The 22,115-nt window shown below is 37.4% G+C and overlaps 2 protein-coding genes across 5 annotated transcripts; both read right to left on the reverse strand.

The window, feature by feature from the left end:
- Window positions 1-9,456: 9,456 nt before the first annotated feature.
- Window positions 9,457-15,208, reverse strand: LOC135652943 (beta-glucosidase 18-like). Of its 4 annotated transcripts, none has more exons than XM_065174302.1 (12): window positions 14,852-15,208; window positions 13,836-13,902; window positions 13,597-13,658; window positions 13,178-13,253; window positions 12,846-12,920; window positions 12,550-12,640; window positions 12,235-12,448; window positions 11,811-11,926; window positions 10,345-10,588; window positions 10,141-10,243; window positions 9,957-10,059; window positions 9,457-9,845 (listed from the first exon to the last, which is right to left on the reverse strand). In XM_065174302.1, exons 1-12 carry the CDS (start codon window positions 14,993-14,995, stop codon window positions 9,641-9,643), a joined length of 1,500 nt encoding a protein of 499 aa, XP_065030374.1. In that variant the 5' UTR covers window positions 14,996-15,208; the 3' UTR covers window positions 9,457-9,640. The 4 variants fall into 4 exon arrangements, with proteins under 4 accessions (XP_065030374.1, XP_065030376.1, XP_065030378.1 ...); XM_065174303.1 differs by having other exon boundaries at window positions 9,459-9,845; window positions 12,550-12,637; XM_065174304.1 differs by lacking the exon at window positions 12,846-12,920 and having other exon boundaries at window positions 14,852-15,191.
- A 1,204-nt stretch (window positions 15,209-16,412) lies between these two features.
- LOC135652945 (light-harvesting complex-like protein 3 isotype 1, chloroplastic) lies at window positions 16,413-21,931 on the reverse strand. Its single transcript, XM_065174309.1, has 3 exons — window positions 21,248-21,931; window positions 16,960-17,097; window positions 16,413-16,872 (listed from the first exon to the last, which is right to left on the reverse strand). Exons 1-3 carry the CDS (start codon window positions 21,666-21,668, stop codon window positions 16,625-16,627), a joined length of 807 nt encoding a protein of 268 aa, XP_065030381.1. The 5' UTR covers window positions 21,669-21,931; the 3' UTR covers window positions 16,413-16,624.
- Between the last annotated feature and the right edge of the window lie 184 nt (window positions 21,932-22,115).

Here is a 22,115-nt window from a genome sequence, read left to right on the forward strand (position 1 = left end):
TCAGTTATGTATTTACACCCAAGGGCCTCTAGGGTGCCTAAAGAGATGATATTCTTTTTTAAATCAAGAACATGTCTAACATTAGTGAGCGTCCTCACAATACCATCATGCATTTTAATTCGGATTGTTCCTCTACCAACAACATCACATGCTGCATTATTGCCCATCAAAACAATTCCACTATTACAAGATTCATATGTGGAAAACAAATCTCTATTAGGACACATGTGATAAGAACAACCAGAATCTAAAATTCATTCATTTTTAGACCTCGTCTTGTCATCAATAGTAGAGAAAATATTTCTAATATTTTCATCAGTTGCTACACTAGCTTTAGTGGATTCAATAGTTTTCTCAACAAATTTTTCCTTTTGCTTTAATTTATTTTTTAATTTAAAGCAATCAGATTTAATGTGCCCTATTTTATGACAATATCTGCACTCCAAATTTCTATGTCTGGATTTAGGTTTAGATTTAAATCTACTACTGTCAAATTCTCTTTTATCCCCCTAACAACCAGACCTTCAGCCTGATTCCCTCTACTTTCCCTAGTGATATTCCTGTCTATCTGCTCCTTAGATCTTAGTGCAGATTTAATTTCCTGATACGAAACTGTTTCTTTTCCATAAATCAAAGTATTAAGGAAATGCTTAAAAGATTTGGGAAGAGAACACAAGAGTAACAGGGCCTTATCCTCGTCATCAATTTTTGCATATATATTCTCCAAATCCATAATCAAGGAATCAAATTTATCAAGATGTGAGAGTATAGATGTACCTTCAGTCATCCGATGCATATACAAACTCTGCTTCAAGTAGAGACGATTCTCCACTGTCCTCTTCATGTACAAGCTTTAAGCTTGTCCCACATGCTCTTAGCCGTAGTCTCCGTAGCTACCTCCCGTAAAATCTCGTTAGAGAGATTTAGAATGATGCTTGATCGGGCCTTCTTATCCATTGCCACAAGATCTTCCTTTGATGTATCATCTGGAATGTTCTTAACTTTCTATAGTGCCAAATCAACTCCGTCTTGAATCAGAATGGCCTCCATCTTGAGTTGCCACATGCCGAAGTTGACATTTCTGTCGAATTTCTCGACAACAATCTTTGTTATTGTCATTGTTGCTAAAAGATCCCGAAACCAAACTCTGATACCAGTTTGTTAGAGCTAGCATCAGGAAATTTACCAAAAGATAATTTTGGCAACCTAACAAAGACAATAAAGCGGAAAGATAAAAGCGACAAGAACACCAAATTTACGTGGTTCGGTCAATTGACTTTGATCTACATCCACGGACGAAAGAGGAGCAAATCATTACTATAAAAGAGAGACTATTACAAATGCCTTAGGAAGATGTTCCCAGGCCACAAAACACACGAAAATACTAAACAAGAAAAAACCCAAATTATAAGCCCAAACTATTTAACTGAGTGTGGACTTAAACCCAAAGCAAACACTTAGGTTTTTCTTATGGTGCCACTTGTGGTGTCTCTTGTGGTGCATCTGACTTCAAAGCCCAGATCCTTATTTTTAGTTCCAATAGGAGATAACAAGTCTGATTTTCCCGATGTGGGACTATGGGACTTGCCAAACTATCAATACATAATCGTTTCCTTGAAGAGCTTCTTTAAGTTCTTGATATCTCTGTTTTCCCTTATCAGCAGTACCCAAACTATGGTTGCAAATAACATGGTTTTGCAGAAAAAGTTACCCGTTTGACCAACAAGCCCGATGTCGGTTAAGCTATCGATGAAATAAGTCATGAAAAAACCAATCATTGCAGCACGACCTACATAGTTGTCATGGTGTAAGATAATTTACTATTTTCGTTGACCGATTCATCCACGGATCAACAAGAGGCAATGTAATAACCCACCATTGAGTTTCTCTTCAGGAAGATGAAAACTTTTGATCCATGCCCACCAGGGTATGATTGATGTCACATCCCGAATTTATAAAAAGAATAATAAATTATTAATTTATTATTCATAATTTACATAATAAACTTCCTCTTTTCTTTTCATTCGTCTTTGAATTCAAATCATTGTCTTTACAGTAGTAAATATTCTATTAGCTAGAAAAATGATATCTTCTTCATAGGGTCACAAGTCTCTTCCATCCAGATCTATTACACAATAGTAGATTACTCTGAAAATAAATATAAAATAAAAATACATCAGCAACCACCGATAGGAACCTCATAAAAATCATAAAAATAATCTTTAATATTTATGAAATATAAACAAATATCAATAATTCAATATGAAAATATATTTATTCATCATAAAACTTATGCATAAGAAAAATGATGATAATTTCTTGCATAATAAACAAAGTCATGCATCAGCCACCTGCAACACATACATAATAACAAAGGCGTACATCACCCAATGTTGTACTCTCCCAACAACGGATGGAGAGGCATATTCCACGGGATGGATTCCTCCCAACAACGGATGGAGATAATTCATATCGCACTCCCAACAGCGGATGGAGTGGTATCCCTCACCCGCCCAAGTGGAGACACGTTCCTCCCAACAGCGGATGGAGGAACTGTCTAACCATCACGTCTGATGGCCCGCTAATCCCCGAAGGGAATCGCCATACCTGCCCTCGGTAGGGATACATAAACATCCATGATCATTCATTTATACTCATTTAATCACTCATGCATACATCAAGAAATCAATATGATTAAATATTATGAGAGACCATACTTGATGTAAATCTACTAGACGATGTTCATTGGTGGCTCCATACTATGATGGGCCCGTAGCTCCTTTCACAGGTTGCACTCCCAATGTGAACTACTAGTCTAGTCGCATCTACTATATGATACTTATCATATCAATATCATAAACATAGAAAATCAATAATCATTTTCAAACGACACCTTCAAATAAAACATTTAAATTCATCAAATCATAAAAGCATTAAACATTAATATCTCAATAGTCCTCAATCAATCAAAACCCTAATTGGAATATCTCAATTGACTTAAACCAAACTCAATTTGATTATGATCTAACGGAACAAATATCAAATCCTTATAGAACCAGTCCGGAATCACCCTAAACCGATCTAATCGATCGATTTAGGGTGATTCCGGACTGGTTTTATAAGGATCTTGATTGATCTCGATTAGGTCAAATAGGTTTGAACTAGTCAAGTTAGTTTGGAATCACCCTAAATCGGCTTTAACTGATCAAATCTGTTTGATTTCGTCAATTAATGAGCTCAACCAATAAAGAAGGAGATTGGACTATGTCGTATAGTGCTAACTCAAATCGAACCAACCCACCTGAGTCTTGGGCGGGTCATATACATTGCATATACTTGTTCCAGATACTAGGTTGAGTTGAGTTACGATGGGCTATATAAAAGGAGCGATGATATGTCTAATACCAATCGCGTAGCTGGGCAGGCTTAACTTCATGGACTAGGCTAAGCCTCACTTATAAGTTGGGCTAGGCCTTACCATTGAACTAACTCATGCTTGGCTCACGAATTGATCATAGACACATGAGTTGGGGTCATATCTGACCACATAGACTGAGTTGTACCTAACCACATAAACTGGCCCATGCTAAGCCACATGATTGGATCGTACCTTATCATATGAGTTAGGTTATACATGGTCACATGGATTGGATTGTACCTAGCCACATGAGCTGGCGCATGCCTAACCATATGGTTGGGTCATACCTCACCGCATGGGCTGGGTCATCATACATGGTCATATGGACTAGAACGTATCTAGTCATATGGGTTAGGTCATACATGGCCATATGGACTAGATCGTACCTAGTCACATGGGTTGGGTCATGTTGACCATATGGGCTAGGTTGTACTTAGTCACATAAGCTAGGTTGTACATGACCACGTGGTCTAAGTCGATTCGATCTGATCGATCAATTTGACTCAAGTCAGACCCCAATTAGACTCCTCTTATCAAATTAGATTTCAATATTTAAAATTATTAAAGAATTACTCAAATACATTAATTAAACCTTTAAATTCATGATCTAAAATTTAAAACAAATTGCATTATAGAAATTCGCACATAATTCTTAAAACATAGATATAACTAATTAAATAAATTAGAATTATTATACTAAATAATAATTTTAATAATTAAATTAATATTAAAATTCACTTAAACTTAAAAGATCAACATAAATCAAATAATTAGTCTAACATCACAAATCAATTATTATTATTTATAAATAATAAAATTTCGAAATTAAAACATCATCATTCATTATAAAATTGTAACAATCTCAATGTTAAGATTTCAAAATACAAATCAAAGCTAATTTTAAAAAAAGGATCCTACCTCTCTTCGATTATCCCTTCTTGGATATCATCTCCCCGGAAAGTCATTTCCTCAATCCTCCTATTATTAGGCTTAGTAGAGAGTGAGGGATGAGTAGTCCATTTATATAGGAGAAGATGAGATCTCCCCGAGAGATAAGTAATAATTTAATTTTTATTTTTCATTTATTTTACATTTGCTTTCACACACAAAAAGGTAATATAATATTTTTTTTATAGTTCATGCACAAAAATGGAATGTAAACTATTTACTTCCTAAATATCAAATCACTTATTAGGAAATAAATCAATTAATAATTTAATTGATTAGTAGAATTCCTAACTTATCCATGTGATTAAGGAAACCAAATTTAATTATTTCCTTAACTATAATACATAAATATAGAAGTTAATAATGAAGTAATATATCATTTATAGTAATTAATTTATGTTAATGAAGAAATTATCGGTGATTACATTTCTCCCCCACTTAATAGAAATTTAGTCCCCAAATTTGATTAAGAATAACATTAATCAATATAGTTAGCTTTTGAAATACTAAGTCGGACAAACCTAAATTAGCTTGAAAAATATTTTAATTAAATATACCACTCAAAAACTTTTCAGTCAAAAATATATATTTATATATTTTTAAAATAAAATATATGACAGATTAATGAAATTTATTGAATAAATTTTGTTTTAGATTACCCAAGTATATCAAATTCTATATCGAATAAATAAATAAAATTTTTAAATTTTAAAAATTAATTGAATATTGACATAAGATATAAGTTGAGGTACAACTCAACAAAAGCAATTGAAATGATGAAAATTTATCCAACTATTCAACATATATTCTTTTATAATTTCGAATGATTTATATTTTATATGTGTCAAAGAAATAACATTAAATCTAATTCTCATTAGACTCGTCATTTCATTAAACAAATAATATCTGATAATTAATTTTACATTAAATCAAAACTATATTTAAATTAATTACTCGTACAACTAAGTTTAAATATCAATGCACGATCAAATGTATTCTAACTTTAAAGTCACATATTTTATTAATGTCAACAATAACTTCTACAAACTATCCTAATATATGTCAAATTTAATCTTAATTTTAAGAATAATATATGGTAACAAAAATTATAAAGGTAAATACTTTATATTTATAAATTTCCTATAAAATTTTTGCACTTAAAAGTATCAAAACTTTTACATTAAGAGAGAATAACTGAAACTTACTATAATCATAATGAATAACTAAGTCATATATATTTCAAAAATAGAATAATATTATATAATTAAATTAACATCCCTAATCTACTTTTCAAAAAAGGGACAAGAGGATCATGGAAAAATCATATTAAAAATATAAAATCATATGAGAGTTTATAAGACAAACTAATACGACACTTATTTTAATTTAGAGAAAATTTAAATTTTGACCTTCACTCTATTAACATCTTTAATCAACTATCCTAACATATGTCAAATTTAAACTAATACGACACGAATAAATGCTGTTCATAAATCAAGGTCACGTATGTACTTATATTTTGGAAGATAATTGACTCAAAACACATTAAATTTAAGAGGTATGGAAAGATAACTATTCTTCTTGATGCCATTACACCATTCACTCCATGTAGACCGCATTGTCACGAACGGTCGTTGCGCACTCGCAACAACTTCGTTCAAAGAACCGTTCGTCACTTTTGCATGCTTGAACACAGACATGGCAGCCTGTTTTACCTTGGTTTTGTATGTTTTTTGTTGTAAAAATACATGTTCGAATAGGTTATAGCGCACAGTGCGATCGCTCACCATGCCGAGTCAAAAAGCCCCAAAATGACTCCGTTTTCGTGTGCCATGGGCTGTTTTTTGAAGCCCGCTGCAGCGCGTGAAATGTCATCCATCTCAGCACCCTGGAATCCCCCGGGCGGCATAGGGCTGGATGGAGCTTCGGTATATTATCGGACATTGAAAAATCTTCACAAGTTCGCACACTAACTTGACGGGAACTTGCCTTCGCGCCCGGCACCCGGTGAGCAGTTGTTTGTGGACTTGCAACTATTCGTTCTATCTTCTAAAGTTCTTGTTTTCCTCCTTCCTCTCTTTTCTCCTATGCACACAAGGTGCTCGCTGAATTGCTTGTAAAACTTCCCTCTTTGCGAGACGTTGAGACTTGTCCATCGCTCGTTTACAATTTAATCAACTTTCTATTTTATAGGTCCTTGGGACCTGTACGAGGTTGCAACTAGACTGAACCTTTACAGACGCTTATGTCACAAGGACGCCTCAAGACTTAGGCAATCCTAGCTAAGTCCATGAAGTTGGCGCAAGGGTGCATCGCGACTTAGGTAACTCAAGCTAAGTTTGCATCTTGGCCGCAAGGGTGCCTCACGACTTAGACAATTCCAGCTAAGTCCGTGACAGCATGCCTTTAAGTAACTCTCACCTTCATATGATTTATGATTTGCATATGTTGCTTTACAAGTATTTCCCACTTTCATGAAAGCCACACACACAAAATATTCATACAGTAATGAAAGAAACATTTAAGAAAAATAATATAATGTTCTCTCATTTGGTCAATTGATTATACAGAAAATTCATAGATTTATCAAGTGGTCATAATCTTAACTATAAATATACTGAACTAAATGAGCTACTAATATAAACCATGATGGTTTCACATCACTGATGACAATCCTTTCCATGTTTCCCTTAGGCATCAATCCTTTAGTCACTAGGAGTACTAGCGTGTCATTCAGTGATTTAAATAGGCACTCGAGCGCTCACTTAGGCGCTCGGGCGGGGCGAGCCCCGAGCGTCTTATGTGTGGATCAAGTAGCACGCTTCAATGAGGCATCGCCCGGGCGCTTCAAGCGAGCACCCAATTCAAATAAGCGAGCCAAACCAAACTTTTAAGTCTGATTCAATTCAATAATGATGCTTCTTACCCTCAAAAGCCACCCTTCATGCCTGTACAACCCCGAGCCAATCCTAGCGCTACTTTTGCCTCCGTCGCTGACACTTTCTGCAACAGCCTCCGCTGCAGATGCAGCGGTCCGAGCCTTCCTCTATCAATGATAGACGAGTCTAATGACCTAGCAAGAGCCTGTAGCTTCCTTCTATTGTCGCTCCATGTGGAGTTCCTTCCACTGTCAAGGGAGAGGATCGCAGGTTCCTCCGCCACTGACGAGCACCCTCTATAGCTTCTACCGCTACCGCTACTGCTATCTGCAGCTTCCACCGCTGCTGCTGTCTACAGCTTCCGCCACTGTTGCTACCAGCTTCTCACTGCTGTTGTTGTCGCTTTCGTGGGTTTCCACTGTTGGTGACCCTTTTATCTCCTTCTGTCGCTCCATGTTTCCTTTAGGCATCAATCCTTTAGTCACTACGAGTATTAGCGTTATTCAGTGATTTAAATAGGCACTTAGGCGATCACCTAGGCTCTTGGGCAAGGCGAGGCTCGAGTGCCTCGTGTGTGGACCAAGCGACGCGCTTCAATGAGGCGCCACTTGGGCACTTCAGGTGAGCGCCCAATTCAAATAAGCAAACCGAACCAGACTTTTTAAGTCTAGTTCGATTCAATAACATTGTTTCTTACCCTTAAAAGCCACCCTTCATGCCCGCACAACCCCGAGCCAACCCTAGCGCTACAAGGGAATCCAATCCAATGGATATGTCTGTCCTCGATTACCGTGTATCTATAGTCCTTCATCCATCTAATATCCCAAAGATCGTATACCAGGTATGTTGCTGTCAAACCCATACGGTTTCTACTCGAGTCTTACTCTAATCGGATTCTCCCGAAGAACTCTTTCTCTCTCAATCCGAATGACCTTAGCCAGGGATTTGTCTAAGCAAGAACATATGAGATATTCCTCTCATGACACCGAGAGTGGATGATCCTCTATCGACACTCAATAGTAAGGTTGACTACCACTCCCAAAGACCTGCTGTACTAGATCTGAGACATCCAAACTTATAAGTCTGGTATCAAAGAGTGGAGCACTCATACAGGATATCCTTGGTATCTCAAGTCTAAGGACCAGATACACCACTGAGACTACTGAATCACTATCTAACAATAAGGTATCATCAACTATCCAACATTACGTAAGCGGATCAATCAGTGAACTCATTCTCTAATGAGCACCTATATTGTATCCCTAGTGTCCTCACATGAGCAACTATGAGACCAGCTATATCCATCATATGGACGGGTATACAGCACACTAGTCTGTCCGGTTATCTCGATGTCCCTCTCGAGTAACCTATGACCAGGATTATTTAGGATCTATGTTTAAAGGCGAATAGGCCTTATTATCGTGATCTCATCATGATCCGATTTCCATTGTACAGATCCAAGGACATCACAATATATATATATATATATATATATATATATATATATATATATATATATATATATATATATATATATATATATATATATATATATATATATATATATATATATATATATATATAATAATCAATATAAAGTGATAAATACTAAAATATAATAAGCAAAAAGATTATATGATTGGCTTAATCAATATAAAGGCTTACTAGCCACCTATGACTAGCAATATTTTCATCACATAATTATCTGTAAGTTAGAATAGGATACTAATTAGATCCTAAATTGATTTTCGATATTATACTAACACTACCACCATGGCGTGATCAAGTTTGAATGAATCTAGTTTTTAATTTAGTATATTTTATTAAATCTGTGAACATCATGATAACAATATTATTTAAGCAATAGAATAACATATTATTGAAATAGAAAATATGTTTCATAACCATATGTAACAAAGGATTTTACAGCATTGTTCTCATGGCAACTAAAGACGTATATACTTATGATAAGAATTGTATCTAAACGCCACTGTTTCTCGCTCTCTTCTCTTCGAATATAAGTGACTTGAGCAAAGAGGAGGTTTTGTCGAGTAACCACTCGGTACCTTCTCTTTCGTAGATACCTTTCCAGTGTCATATGGTGTTTATGCTCTTTACGGTGATGAGAGGATCCTTCCGAAGCTTAAGACATAACATGCATGATATATGATATTCTCAAAGCTCATGGTGCTATCATTCAACAAAAAGGATCAAGTCATCTCCATCCGTCTCCCACCTCGACGAGGCAACTAAAATTTGACCTTACTAGATTAACGTTAAGAGGTAGCAAACAAATAAACTTTATAACGAATTATATCAACATTATTGTATATGGATGAATATACCCAAAAAAAAAAGTTCTTCATTTTCATACAAGTTAATCGACTCTCTCATCTTAAATCGTATCTACTTGCTCATGTTCATGTTGTACCTCAACACCATGTAGGAATTGCTTATACCACCTCGCCGATAACTTTGGTGTCCTCTTCTGTGTATTGTAGTCCACATGATGGAGTCCAAATCTCATGGTGTACCCATAAAGCCATTCGAAGTTATCTATGAAAGACCACACGAAGTAACCCCTAACGTCTGCCCCTTTCCTGCACCAACAGGCACAAGACATCAACTTACATATACGTTGAGTACTCTATCGAGTGATGTTAGTGAAGCATTTGACATTTGCGAAGGGAACCGATGCATAAGAATTTAACCTCATGGCATTGTTTAGATATGTAAGATACTGACGCATGGAGTCCACTCTATCGCTGTCATTCAGTAACTCCGTCATCGAAGAGTTGCTGTGTTGGGCATAACCTACGAAGTTAAGAACACAGTGATCATAAAGCTAAGTCACGTATGTGATCATGTGATGACAATAATCGAAATCATACGTACCGTTTTCAGTGATGAACATGGGGGTGTTATTGTATCTTCTCATGGTGTACAAAACCACCTCTTCGATGCCGTAAGGAACAACATAGTAATTTGGCATTGCGGTCTGTGAAACGTAATTGAACAGTAAGCCACTCGACGAGACCATCTATATATATGATAGAGCATGACATGAATATAATCTGATATATTTCTTGTGAAGCTTACTGGTTTTCCAATGGGAATTCCATTTCTTTCGGTGTAGATAAATGATTCACCTATATTTCTACTTGACTTGCATGGAGAAAAGGTACAGTCTCTGACATACAAGCTAGTATAGTGATTGATTCCAATAAAATCCAACTTATATTGAAGCTTTCTCCTCTCCTTAATTGAGAAAGTAGGGAGTTTTGAACCTAAAGCCTGCCGCATTTCGGGTGGATAATCACCATGGATTATTGGATCGAGAAACCTACAAAACACAAGTACTTAAGGACATTATAAGAACAACACAAAAGATTCATAAAAAAAGACTTAGATTATTACCTTGTTAACGAATATGAAAGGCGAAATTTTTGCGATCTTAAATGTAATGAGGTGTAGAGCAAGAGAGGTTCGTAACCAATAAAATGATGGTCTAAAATTAACGTATGTATTCTTATCTATAAAGATAGAGAGATTGTTTCTATGACTTAATAACCTCTTCTAATATATAGAAAGACATAATAGAAATAATTCCTTATGTTTCAAGTATACAACAAGCAAGAATTATCATATCCAATGCATTAGACTTTGACCCATAGGATATGCGGAAAATTAACATATGCATTCTTATATCTGAAGATAGAGAGATTGTGTTTTATGACTTAGACCCAATATCACAAATGAAAGAAGTAACCTTATTATTGTTGGGCTGACAGCCCATGAGTTCGGCTCCTAATGAGCTTTAACCGTCTATATCTCATCTCTATTTTAACCTAAACCTAGAACTAATAAGGAGATGTGGTGGTTGCGAAAAATAGGAAAAAAAACTACAACAATAGGGGCAGAAGCAAAGTGATTCAAAAAGAGGAGAAAATTACAGAAAAACAAGAGAAAGAAAAGGAAGAAGACAAGGGCAATACAAAGAAACTCTTCTCAATCATCGAAACAGTATTCTCATCTCAAGTTAGATCAGATCTATAATAGATTCTTGCTATGATCGAATTTATAGTAGATTCTTACTATGATTACTTGGGGAGATTTTGAATATCATGCATAGTGACGTAATCTTGTATCTCAGTTATTCTCTTGTGATTGTTGCTTTTGTTTTGGGTAAGAGACTTTGAGATTTGTATATTCATTATTCTTATAGTGGATTTTCTCTAGTTTGCCTCATGATTTTTATCCTTCACTTTGGAGAGATTTTTCACATAAATCTTGGTGTCTTATTTTATTATGATTCCATTTAATTTCGCTGCCTGTTACTTGTATTTGTTCGTATACAAAGTTATATCTTTCTTATCCCATCAACTGGCTACTCCTCCCTCACAGAGTGGTGTTAATGAATTCTTCTAATATATAGAAAGGCATAATAGAAATAATTTCTTATGTTTCAAGTATACAAGCAGCAAGAATTATCTAAACTTGCACTTACATGGAAATAAATAAGTTGATAGTACATCTACTAATAGTTTGATGGATGGAGAAATTACCATGCAACTTGGAAGGACATTACTTGTTGGGCTACTAGAAAATCCAATGAGTTGTTCCTGAGTGGCTCAAACCAGCACATGAAAATTACAATCCCAATCATGCCTTGCTGTTTCACCTTTAGATTGAATCAAGCAAAGAAAGAAGATTAGAAATGAAAGACATTTTGCAAGTACTATAATAATATCACAAAAACTAATGCTGATTTTAAATTTACAATTGAACTTATTATTCTGAGGTTCCATATCCAAAGAAGAGGATGCAAATCAGACATCAAACTGAGCTGCATAATACATCACTGTAATCTAACTGGATACTGCTGACCTTCATGAGTCCTTTTGTAGATCCGTGAGGAAGTAACAGATACTTTTTCTTTTCGCAAAAAAAGAAAAAAAAAAAGAGAGATAAATTTGACAAAACTTGTACCTGATATCTCTTCCTATAGATCTCCACCGCGGTAGCATGTGATAATATCGCATTGTGACCGGCTATAAATTCTTTATTGCGATGCCCAGGAGGATACACTCCGGTGCCATATCCATGTCTCACCATCAAATGTGGCTCGTTGAATGTGCTCCAATGCTTCACTCTATCACCAAATTTGCTAAAGCAAACCTCAGCAAAATATCCAAAATCTTTCCTGAAAATTCACATCATGAATGATAATTAACTCAACATATCTAATAGAAAATTAAATTAACTACAGTCATATGAAATAGAGGATAAGGAAGAAATGTATACTGTATTTTTGGACTTAGCCAAGCTCCATATCGATCTTCGAGTTCTTGAGGAATGTCATAGTGACTCAGTGTGACAAATGGTTCTATGCCTGCTTCAATTACGGTATGCGAAGATCCAAAACATTAGATGCTTTATTTTTCGGTGAAGATTTGAAAATGTTACCGAAAAATATAAAATCGAACTATTAACTTCAATAACAAGTCATTTAGTGTCGTAATCGACTCACTTAAGTTTGATATGATTGATGTGAGCACTCTTTTGTTTGTGTGAGGAACAAATAATGACATGATGACTACCTCTTAGCAACAGGGAATCGATAAGGTTGTTGTAGAATGCTATGCCTGTCGGATTAATCTTCCCATATCGACCTCCTAGCGACAATAACATATAACTGTTATCATACTCTAAGTCCAGCTAAGTTCGTGACAATAACATATACGAATTTACAATAACATCCCAAATGGATAATATCATATGATTACGATCACAAATATACTTGGCTAGATAAGATAAAACCTACTGATTATGCATAATTATCCACATAAATAAGCATAAACATAGAAGAATAGAAATCACACGTGGTTAAAAGTCTATCAAGATAACACAACTTAGTTCTTTGGGCACTAACTTGGGAGGACTCTCGACCATGAAATGGAGAACCTGTAGGAGTTGATTCCGAGTGAACGCATGAGCTCAATATCTTCCTGCATAAATCACTCCTCTTGATTAGAACGTGCAATTTGGTGACATAAATACGATGTAATCATCAGCAACACAGACGTAGAAAACTAGAGTATGAAACTTTCAATAATCTAAGTATTATTGTTCATGCTTGAGATGTGCACATATGAAACAAAACAGCCCTAAAAGATTCAACTAAAAATTTGGAGGTTAGGTATAAACTCCAATAGTTCGATTCAAGGTTTCTCCTCATTATTAATATAGCATGAAAGAGACTCGACTCAGCTATGGCGTGAAATCACAAAACTAGTAGCTAAATAGGAGCCTAAAAGCCTACTACTCATTTGTTATCATGAACAGAGATACCATGTAGATGTGGTAATGATCAGCTGCAACATCTCCATTGCTGCCATCCTTTATCTTGCCTCCTGCACAGTGGAAGAACCAAAACAAACAAGCATGAATGATACATACAAACTTGTGTTCATCTGCAGAGACTCGACAAGTTGATGGATGAAGAAGAGCCAGGAGGGTCGAGTAATATAACATGGTAAGAGAGAGAGAGAGAGAGAGAGAGAGAGAGAGAGAGAGAGAGATGACATTACCTTGTGAGTGAGTGAAGACGTCCCAGTTGCTCAAGCTTTTGTTACCTTCTTGATATGCACCCTCGATCTACAATCAAAAGAAGTTCGAGATTGCGAGAGAATTCAACAGTAACCTATTAAATGCAAGCTGACTTGTCCAAGTATTAACTCTCTTTCTCTCTCATAAAATCTATCTGTTTACCATCCAAAGAAAGTCATTTCATACTATTGGGATGGATAGGTAAGTATTTTGAGATTTTGAGAATTAATGTCTAGGAGGAAAGAAATCTTAGTATAAGAAAAAGTTCTATCCTAAAAATTAGGGTTTTATCTTCGGGGACTCTTGAAGATAGATAGTAAATTCTTCGAGTTTTATGTGATAAAGATTTTAATTATTTTATAGATGTAAGTGAGAGGTATTAATCTTATATCGATTTTTTAATATATTTTTTTATTTATTAATCTTTATTTTTTTATTTTTAAAAAAATTATTATCCCCCTTCCCCACCTAATACAGTACTTAAAAAGACATGGCCATATCTACAGTCGGTAGATGGATGAATGCATGAAAGTCAACATCAAACAATGTGGCAAAGAGCCGCTAGGAATCAAGTAGACTATTCCTGCACAAGTATCGATGTCCTGTTTCGAGTGTTATCTCCTTCCCGTGGCCTTTGCGTTTGTCGAAGATGTCAGGGATATTATTAGGTAATAGACCTTTCTTAAGTTCCAACAATGAAGGAGGAGGAGGAGGAGAAGCCACTCACCCAACAGATTTCCTTCTTTTCAAAATGACCGAGATGAGGAAAAAGAAGGAAAGAGAAGATGAAAGTTATCAATATTATTGTCCTCTCTTTCTTGACAAGATTTGACCAGCAGCAATCGATATTAGCGCACGCATCACTGCAGTCTCCTACTCTTCTCGTGACGGATGATCCTCTTCCCGACTCCATACATAGCGGACGATGGTGGGAAGAGGAAGTGACGAGTACAGAAGGAGGAAGTGATGAGTACAGAAGGAGGAAGCTCTTTCGTACCTGGTAGGCGGAGGTTGAGGTCCCGAAGAGAAAAGATGGAGGGAACTGATCCCGGCGGAGAGCACAAGTGGTGGAAAACAACGACTGCACGAGGAAGAGGAAAGCGGATGCGAGGACGACGACGACCTTCTTCCTCCTCTCCATATGCACGCTCTATTCGTACGTCTACATGCAACCTGGGATCGCCGACCGACCTGTGCGTCAACCTTCGTTTGGAGTAGTAACCGAGAGGGTCGTTTATCTAGTTGGTCGATGCGTGGTGGTCAAAGAGCCTCGAGCTGGAGGACTCACGAGCGGATCTCTGAGCTAACGAACATGGCCAACGATGATGGATCAGCTCGGCTCAAACGATGAGGTTTGACAATCAAGAAAGAGGACCCACCACAGTCCTATTTTGGATTTCCCAAACATATTGTTTTATTTCTTCCCGGTTTAATCGTCATCGGGATCTCACGTGAATCACAACTCAGATTAAAATACTGACTGAACAGCTTTGGTTGCTACGGATCAGATGTTGTGGATTCTTTACGCACTCGTTTAAATATTCTACGAGTCATATGAGCCGCGCGGGAGGTATATTAATCGACAAATATATACCTACTGCACATTGATGAGAAGGATGAGCATATATCAATATAGATAGACGCTTGGATTCCCCAGTGAGATGTTTCATCGGATGGCGTCCAGTTGTCCACGTGGCCAACATGGGGGATCAACGACGCACGATTTGTTCGTGGAGATGCTGTGTACAGTTAAGTAGATGTCGCTTGCGTGTTATATTAGCGCATACATACGAAAACGTGTTGTATAATTTTAGCCCAACGAGACTCACGATTCAAATATCCACGTCGTTTCTGATGTTTTTGAAGTAGAAAAGAAAGCAATGTTAGCGACGTGTGTGATGCTAAAATTTGTTTAGGAATTTTTTTATGTGCAAAGGACGAAGATAGGATTGGAGGATGTTGGAATACACTATTTAAATCTTTTAAAATAATTTATTGAACACATTGGCACGTATGATAGAGGTCTAAAAAATATGTGTTGTTGTGATCGATATTTTTATCAACTGGAGTCGATATTTTGATTAAAGGAATAGTTTGATATCCAAAATTTCTTGAATAGTTTAGTGCCCGAAATTTAATAACTTGAACCTCCTCCTCACATTGATAACAATTGAGTGAGTCGTCTGATCCAGTCAAGATTAATTCTTTAGACATAAGAAAGATGATCTAAACAATTGAGTGATTCATGATTGGTTCATCTTTGGAGTAATGAGGGTCCTCTTCTATTTGATTCTGGGTTTTCTGACGAAAGCCTTCTGTTTCTATAATTTTATAGCCTTCTGTTGCAAGAGTTGAAATCAATATATATATATATATATATATGAAGATCCGGACATTTGAATATATGGCTGATGTCTCACCTCTAACAGATGCACACAAACACGGCAAACCATCAATGTTTAACCACCAGCATTTATAGGTGTCTTGAAATGACTCCAAACACCAAAATTGCCAGCATTTCACATGGACAGATCATTAATGCTCAAAGGATAAGTTAATGACTCAAGTCACGCAGCTAGCCACTTCCAGATATTATTATTTATAGGTGTCGATCTAAATAGTTGTTTCTCATGTTTTCCAAAGGAAGACAACAACAAAAGCTTAGCCTGCAAAACACAAGAGATGGAGTTGTTTCCAAAGGTAGACACAACAAAAGCTTAGCCTGCAAAACACGAGAGATGGAGTTCTAAAGAACACAGGCTATTAGAATTCACTTCTTGGAGTCGCCAGGAGCATCATCCTGCCAAGTTGCTCGCCATTGCTTGTCGTACATAGTCGTTTCCTCGAAGAGCTTCTTTAAGTTCTTGATATCTCTGTTTTCCCTGATCAGCAGTACCCAAACTACGGTTGCAAATAACATGGTTTTGCAGAAAAAGTTACCCGTTTGACCAACAAGCCCGATGCCGGTTAAGCTATCGACGAAATAAGCCATGAAAAAACCAATCATTGCAGCACGACCTGCATAGTTGTCATGGTGTAAGATAATTTACTATTTTCGTTGACCGATTCATCCACAGATCAACAAGAGGCAATGGAATAACCCACCATTGAGTTTCTCAGCTTCAGGAAGATGAAAACTTTTGATCCATGCCCACCAGGGTATGATTGATGTATCAAATATTACAGGTTCGTCGATACTTGAGGCTTCAGGATGGTCTTCAAGCCATTTTCTCCTGCTAGCCTCTAGATGACAAGACATTCATTCTATGAGAGAGACATAGTTTGCAAACAACATTTCTTGATCAGCTGGAATAAATCTTGTGTTACCAGGTATAAGCTCTTTCTCTATTACATTTATTTGCATTCAGGTCTAATCTGCATCTAAAACATTTATTACTCCCATGTGAATAATATGTTAAGCCAACAGTTCTGTTGGGAATTTGTAATTAAACATGACTAATGATAATTATGAGGCTTTCTTTCAGGACAATACAAAACAAAAATTTTCAACAAAAACATGAGCTGACAGATATGATTTGTATTTCTTACCCAAAACCAGGAGGTATCTAAGCAGAGATTTGATGAATTTCTCTGAAGACAAGCTTGGAAGTGTTTGTATATAATAATTTTCTTAAAATTTGTAAATTTCCAAACTACATCTGATACTAAAGAGGAATAATAAGAAACATACTACTGTTCAAAGAAGTTGCAGAATCTGCATGGGAAAAGGCCCCTGCCAGGATTTGTTGCACCAAATTAATCTTTACTTACGTTAGAAAATTGTACGATCATTTGCTATAACCTATGAACCATATGAATGTGAAAAAAATATGCTAATAGACAACACAAAGGAAAAAAAATCAAACAATACCTTGCAACTTAACTTGAGCCATTTGAGAAATAACTACAACCTTAAATTATAATAATGTAATCAGGTTACTACATAAGTAAAAGGATTTGTTTAGCGATTTGATCTTCTCTATATCTTTTTTATTTTTTTCTTCTCTCTATCTTTTTAAGTTTGTTATTTAGAGATGGAAACTGATGAACAATATGTAGGAGTATGTAGGTTAGAGGAAAGACAGCGACCAAGGTTTATCTAAAGTGGCTAGTTCCACCTTGACTCTTCGTCTTCCTCAATGCTCTTAAAGGTGTTACTCCGTTAACGAATAAATGCTGTTCATAAATCAAGGTCACGTATGTACTTATATTTTGGAAGATAATTGATTCAAAACACATTGAATTTAAGAGGTATGGAAAGATAACTATTCTTCTTAATGCCATTACACCATTCACTCCATGTAGACCGCATTGTCACGAACGGTCGTTGCACACTCGCAACAACTTCGTTCAACGAACCGTTCGTCGCTTTTGCATGCTTGAACACAGACATGACAGCTTGTTTTCCCTTGGTTTTGTGTGTTTTTTGTTGTAAAAATACATGTTCAAATAGGTTGCAGCGCACAGTGCGATCGCTCACTGCGCCGGGTCAAAAAGCCCCAAAATGACTCCATTTTCGTGTGCCGTGGGCTGTTTTCTGAAGCCCGCTGCAGCGCGCGAAATGTCAGCCATCTCAGCACCCTAGAACCCCCCGGGTGGCATAGGGCTGGATGGGACTTCGGTATATTGTCGGGCGTTGAAAAATCTTCACAAGTTCGCACGCTGACTTGACGGGAACTTGCCTTCGCGCCCAGCACCCGGTGAGTAGTTGTTTGTGGACTTGCAATTGTTCGTTCTATCTTCTAAAGTCCTTGTTTTCCTCCTTCCTCTCTTTTCTCTTGTGCACACAAGGTGCTTGCTGAATTGCTTGTAAAACTTCCCTCTTTACGAGACGTCGGGACTTGTCCATCGCTTGTTTTCAATCTAATCAACTTTCTGTTTTATAGGTCATTCGGGACCTGTACGAGGTTGCAACTAGACTCAACCTTTGCAGACGCTTATGTCGCAAGGATGCCTCAAGACTTAGGCAATCCTAGCTAAGTCCGTGAAATTGGCGCAAGGGTGCATCGCGACTTAAGTAACTCAAGCTAAATTTGCATCTTGGCCGCAAGGGTGCCTCACGACTTAGGCAATTCTAGCTAAGTCCGTGACAGCATGCCTTTAAGTAACTCTCACCTTCATATGATTTATAATTTGCATATGTTGCTTTACAAGTATTTCCCACTTTCATGAAATCCACACACACAAAATATTCATGCAGTAATGAAAGAAACATTTAAGAAAAATAATCTAATGTTCTCTCATTTGGCCAATTGATTATACAGAAAATTCATAGATTTATCAAGTGGTCATAATCTTAACTATAAATATACTAAACTAAATGAACTACTAATATAAACCATGATGGTTTCACATCACTGATGACAATCCTTTCCATGTTTCCTTTAGGCATCAATCCTTTAGTCACTAAGAGTACTAGCGTGTCATTCAGTGATTTAAATAGGCACTCGGGCGCTCACCTAGGCGCTCGGGCGAGGCGAGCCCCAAGCGTCTCATGTGTAGACCAAGCAGCGCGCTTCAATGAGCCATCGCCCGGGCGCTTCAGGTGAGCACCCAATTCAAATAAGCGAGCCAAACCAGACTTTTAAGTATGGTTCAATTCAATAACGATGTTTCTTACCCTCAAAAGCCACCCTTCATGCCTGCACAACCCCGAGCCAACCCTAGCGCTACTTCTGCCTTCGTCGCTGACACTTTCTGCAACTGCCTTCGCTGCAGATGCAGCGGTCCGAGCCTTCCTCTGTCAATGATAGACGAGTCTAATGACCTAGCAAGAGCCTGTAGCTTCCTTCTGTTGTCGCTCCATGTGGAGTTCCTTCCATTGTCAAGGGAGAGGACCACAGGTTCCTCCACCACCAACGAGCACCCACTAGAGCTTCCGTCGCTACCGCTGCTGCTATCTGCAGCTTCCACCGCTGTTGCTGTCTACAGCTTCCCCCACTGTTGCTGCCAGCTTCTCACTGCTATTATTGTCGCTTTCATGGGTTTCCACTGTCGGTGACCCTTTTATCTCCTTCTATTACTGTTAACAGTATATTTTTAATTTAATATCATAATTTTTATTTAAATAATTATATTATATATTTTTTATATTTTAATATTTCATAGCGTCTCGCTTCGTTCGAGTGAGCGCCTAGTGCCTTAGGCATTTTAGAACCTTAGCGCCTTTTGGTGCCTAACGCTTTTTAAATCATTGGTGTCATTTCTGTTCTTGTATATTCAATGAACACTAATTTACTGTGTGGCACTAAAAGAAATATGAGCTAGAATTTCCAACAACTATAGTTAGAGGATGTGTCACCAACTTTTTGGATATCCCTTTCCTTCTAGAGAAGGTGGTAACCTCCAAGAAAGAATTCTAAGAAAAGAGAGAAACAAAATGGAGAACAGAGGAAAAGCGAAGAAATTTGAGTGAAGAAAATGTTCTTTTGGTTTTAAATGTGTCTTATGGCCAATATGCTTATATATTTCTCGGAGTTGCTGGAAGAAAATCTCATCATCACATAATATCTCTGTAGAAAGATGACTATAGTATTCTCGAAATACAAGTCTATGTAAGCAAATAACTAATTTAGATTACATCATTATCCTTTTAAAATATTAATTTGACCTTAAATTGGACAACTGACTGGTCAAACCTTGATTAAAAGCCTCCCAAACTCTTGTAAAAGCTGTAAGAGACATCCACAAAGACATTGAAGCCATCTTGAGAGGTTAATGTGACAAGATAGAGCCTGCGCTAACCAAGTTGATCACATAACCTCAACATAAAACTAGGTTTTTGGGGCCGAATTCCTCTCTGGGCTAGTCAATCATGCCGAAGCTGCTATCAACCCCCCTATTCTCTTCCCCAAAGAGGATCAGCTATGAGAATCACTCTATAGTTGAGTTGATCAAGCTGCATTATTGAGTTTAGACTTTAAGAGTAGGGTTGAGTTTGAAGCACAAGTCATTGTGGCATTGCCTAGACAACTTAGTGGCTAAAGAGACACAAACCTAGACCTCCAAAATTACTTGGTTATGGTGGTTTAAGCACAGTTGCTACATATATTTGTGGGCAGATTTAATCTGGCTTGGATAAGGGAGATGCATCATATAATATAGTGACCTGAGATGTATGACAAGGAAACTAGTCCAATTAAATCAGTATACAAAGAAATCAAATACACACCACCTCCTATGATACTGCATAAACCAACCAAATTAAGAAGGATAACTACACTTGTATGCTGCTCCTTAAGCATAATGAACCATATAGCACGCGCTACAAACATCTGGAGATCTATCAGGAAGCTAGAGCACAAAGATGATAAGTAATTTAAGGGAATTTTTACTTGGGAGACCATATTGATGTACAATCTTGTAAAAGGTCAAGAAGAAAAGAGAGGCTTACCGGCATGTATGACGGCGTCCCAATCTGTTCTTCCATTCTTCCCAAACTGCCTCGTATCCCAGGTTCCCCCAACCCATCTCGTGTCCTCGAACTTGAGCGCTTGTGCCTTCACCACGGAACCATCACGAATCTCATGGTGGTGGTACTGCTGCTGCTGCTGATGCGGCTGCTTATTCTTCTCCGACTCCAGAGGACGAGGAGTAGGAGAAACGGCCTCGTCCTTCTTCTCCATATTCCCGTCTACGGCGTCAGCAGATCCATCCGCGGATCTCGCAAGAACCAGAGATAGGTTCCTGGCAGTCAGAAGTAGAAGAGAGGGCGGCGGTGATGTGATTCTGGGGCGGAGATGGTTACGCTTACAGGATAGGGCACGGAAGATGGTCGGCGGATGAGGAGAGGCCAACAACGCCATCATCGGCATGGGCGTTTTCTTGTATGATGAGGATGTGGGGAATGGTGGCGAGGGAAGAAAGGAACTCCGCTTCAGATGCGCCGTGCTGCGGGGATGGAGGCGCAATGTTGTCTTCGACTGTAGTTGGTGTCCCACTTCCACTCCCGCTCCCGCTCCCGCTCCAACTCCCTACTGGTGAAGATTTCAGCTTTAACCAATCAACCCTATTCTCTCCAATTATTGTTGCAGTTGAGATTGTGCTATCAAGCACATCATAACCCACCACTGAAATCTCTGAATCGCGCATCAATGGAAGAAAACACTTTCTATCTTTATTCGAGGACATACGACATCGACGAAGATTAAAGAGTAGGATAGATGTAATTGATGGTAATATGAGAGTTGATTGTGGTATTATTTAAATTTCTCACAAATGATGTCATTATTAAGGTGACACCAATAAATTTAATTTTCATA

Source organism: Musa acuminata, chromosome BXJ3-11 (assembly GCF_036884655.1).
Source record: "Musa acuminata AAA Group cultivar baxijiao chromosome BXJ3-11, Cavendish_Baxijiao_AAA, whole genome shotgun sequence".
Lineage (NCBI taxonomy): Eukaryota > Viridiplantae > Streptophyta > Magnoliopsida > Zingiberales > Musaceae > Musa > Musa acuminata.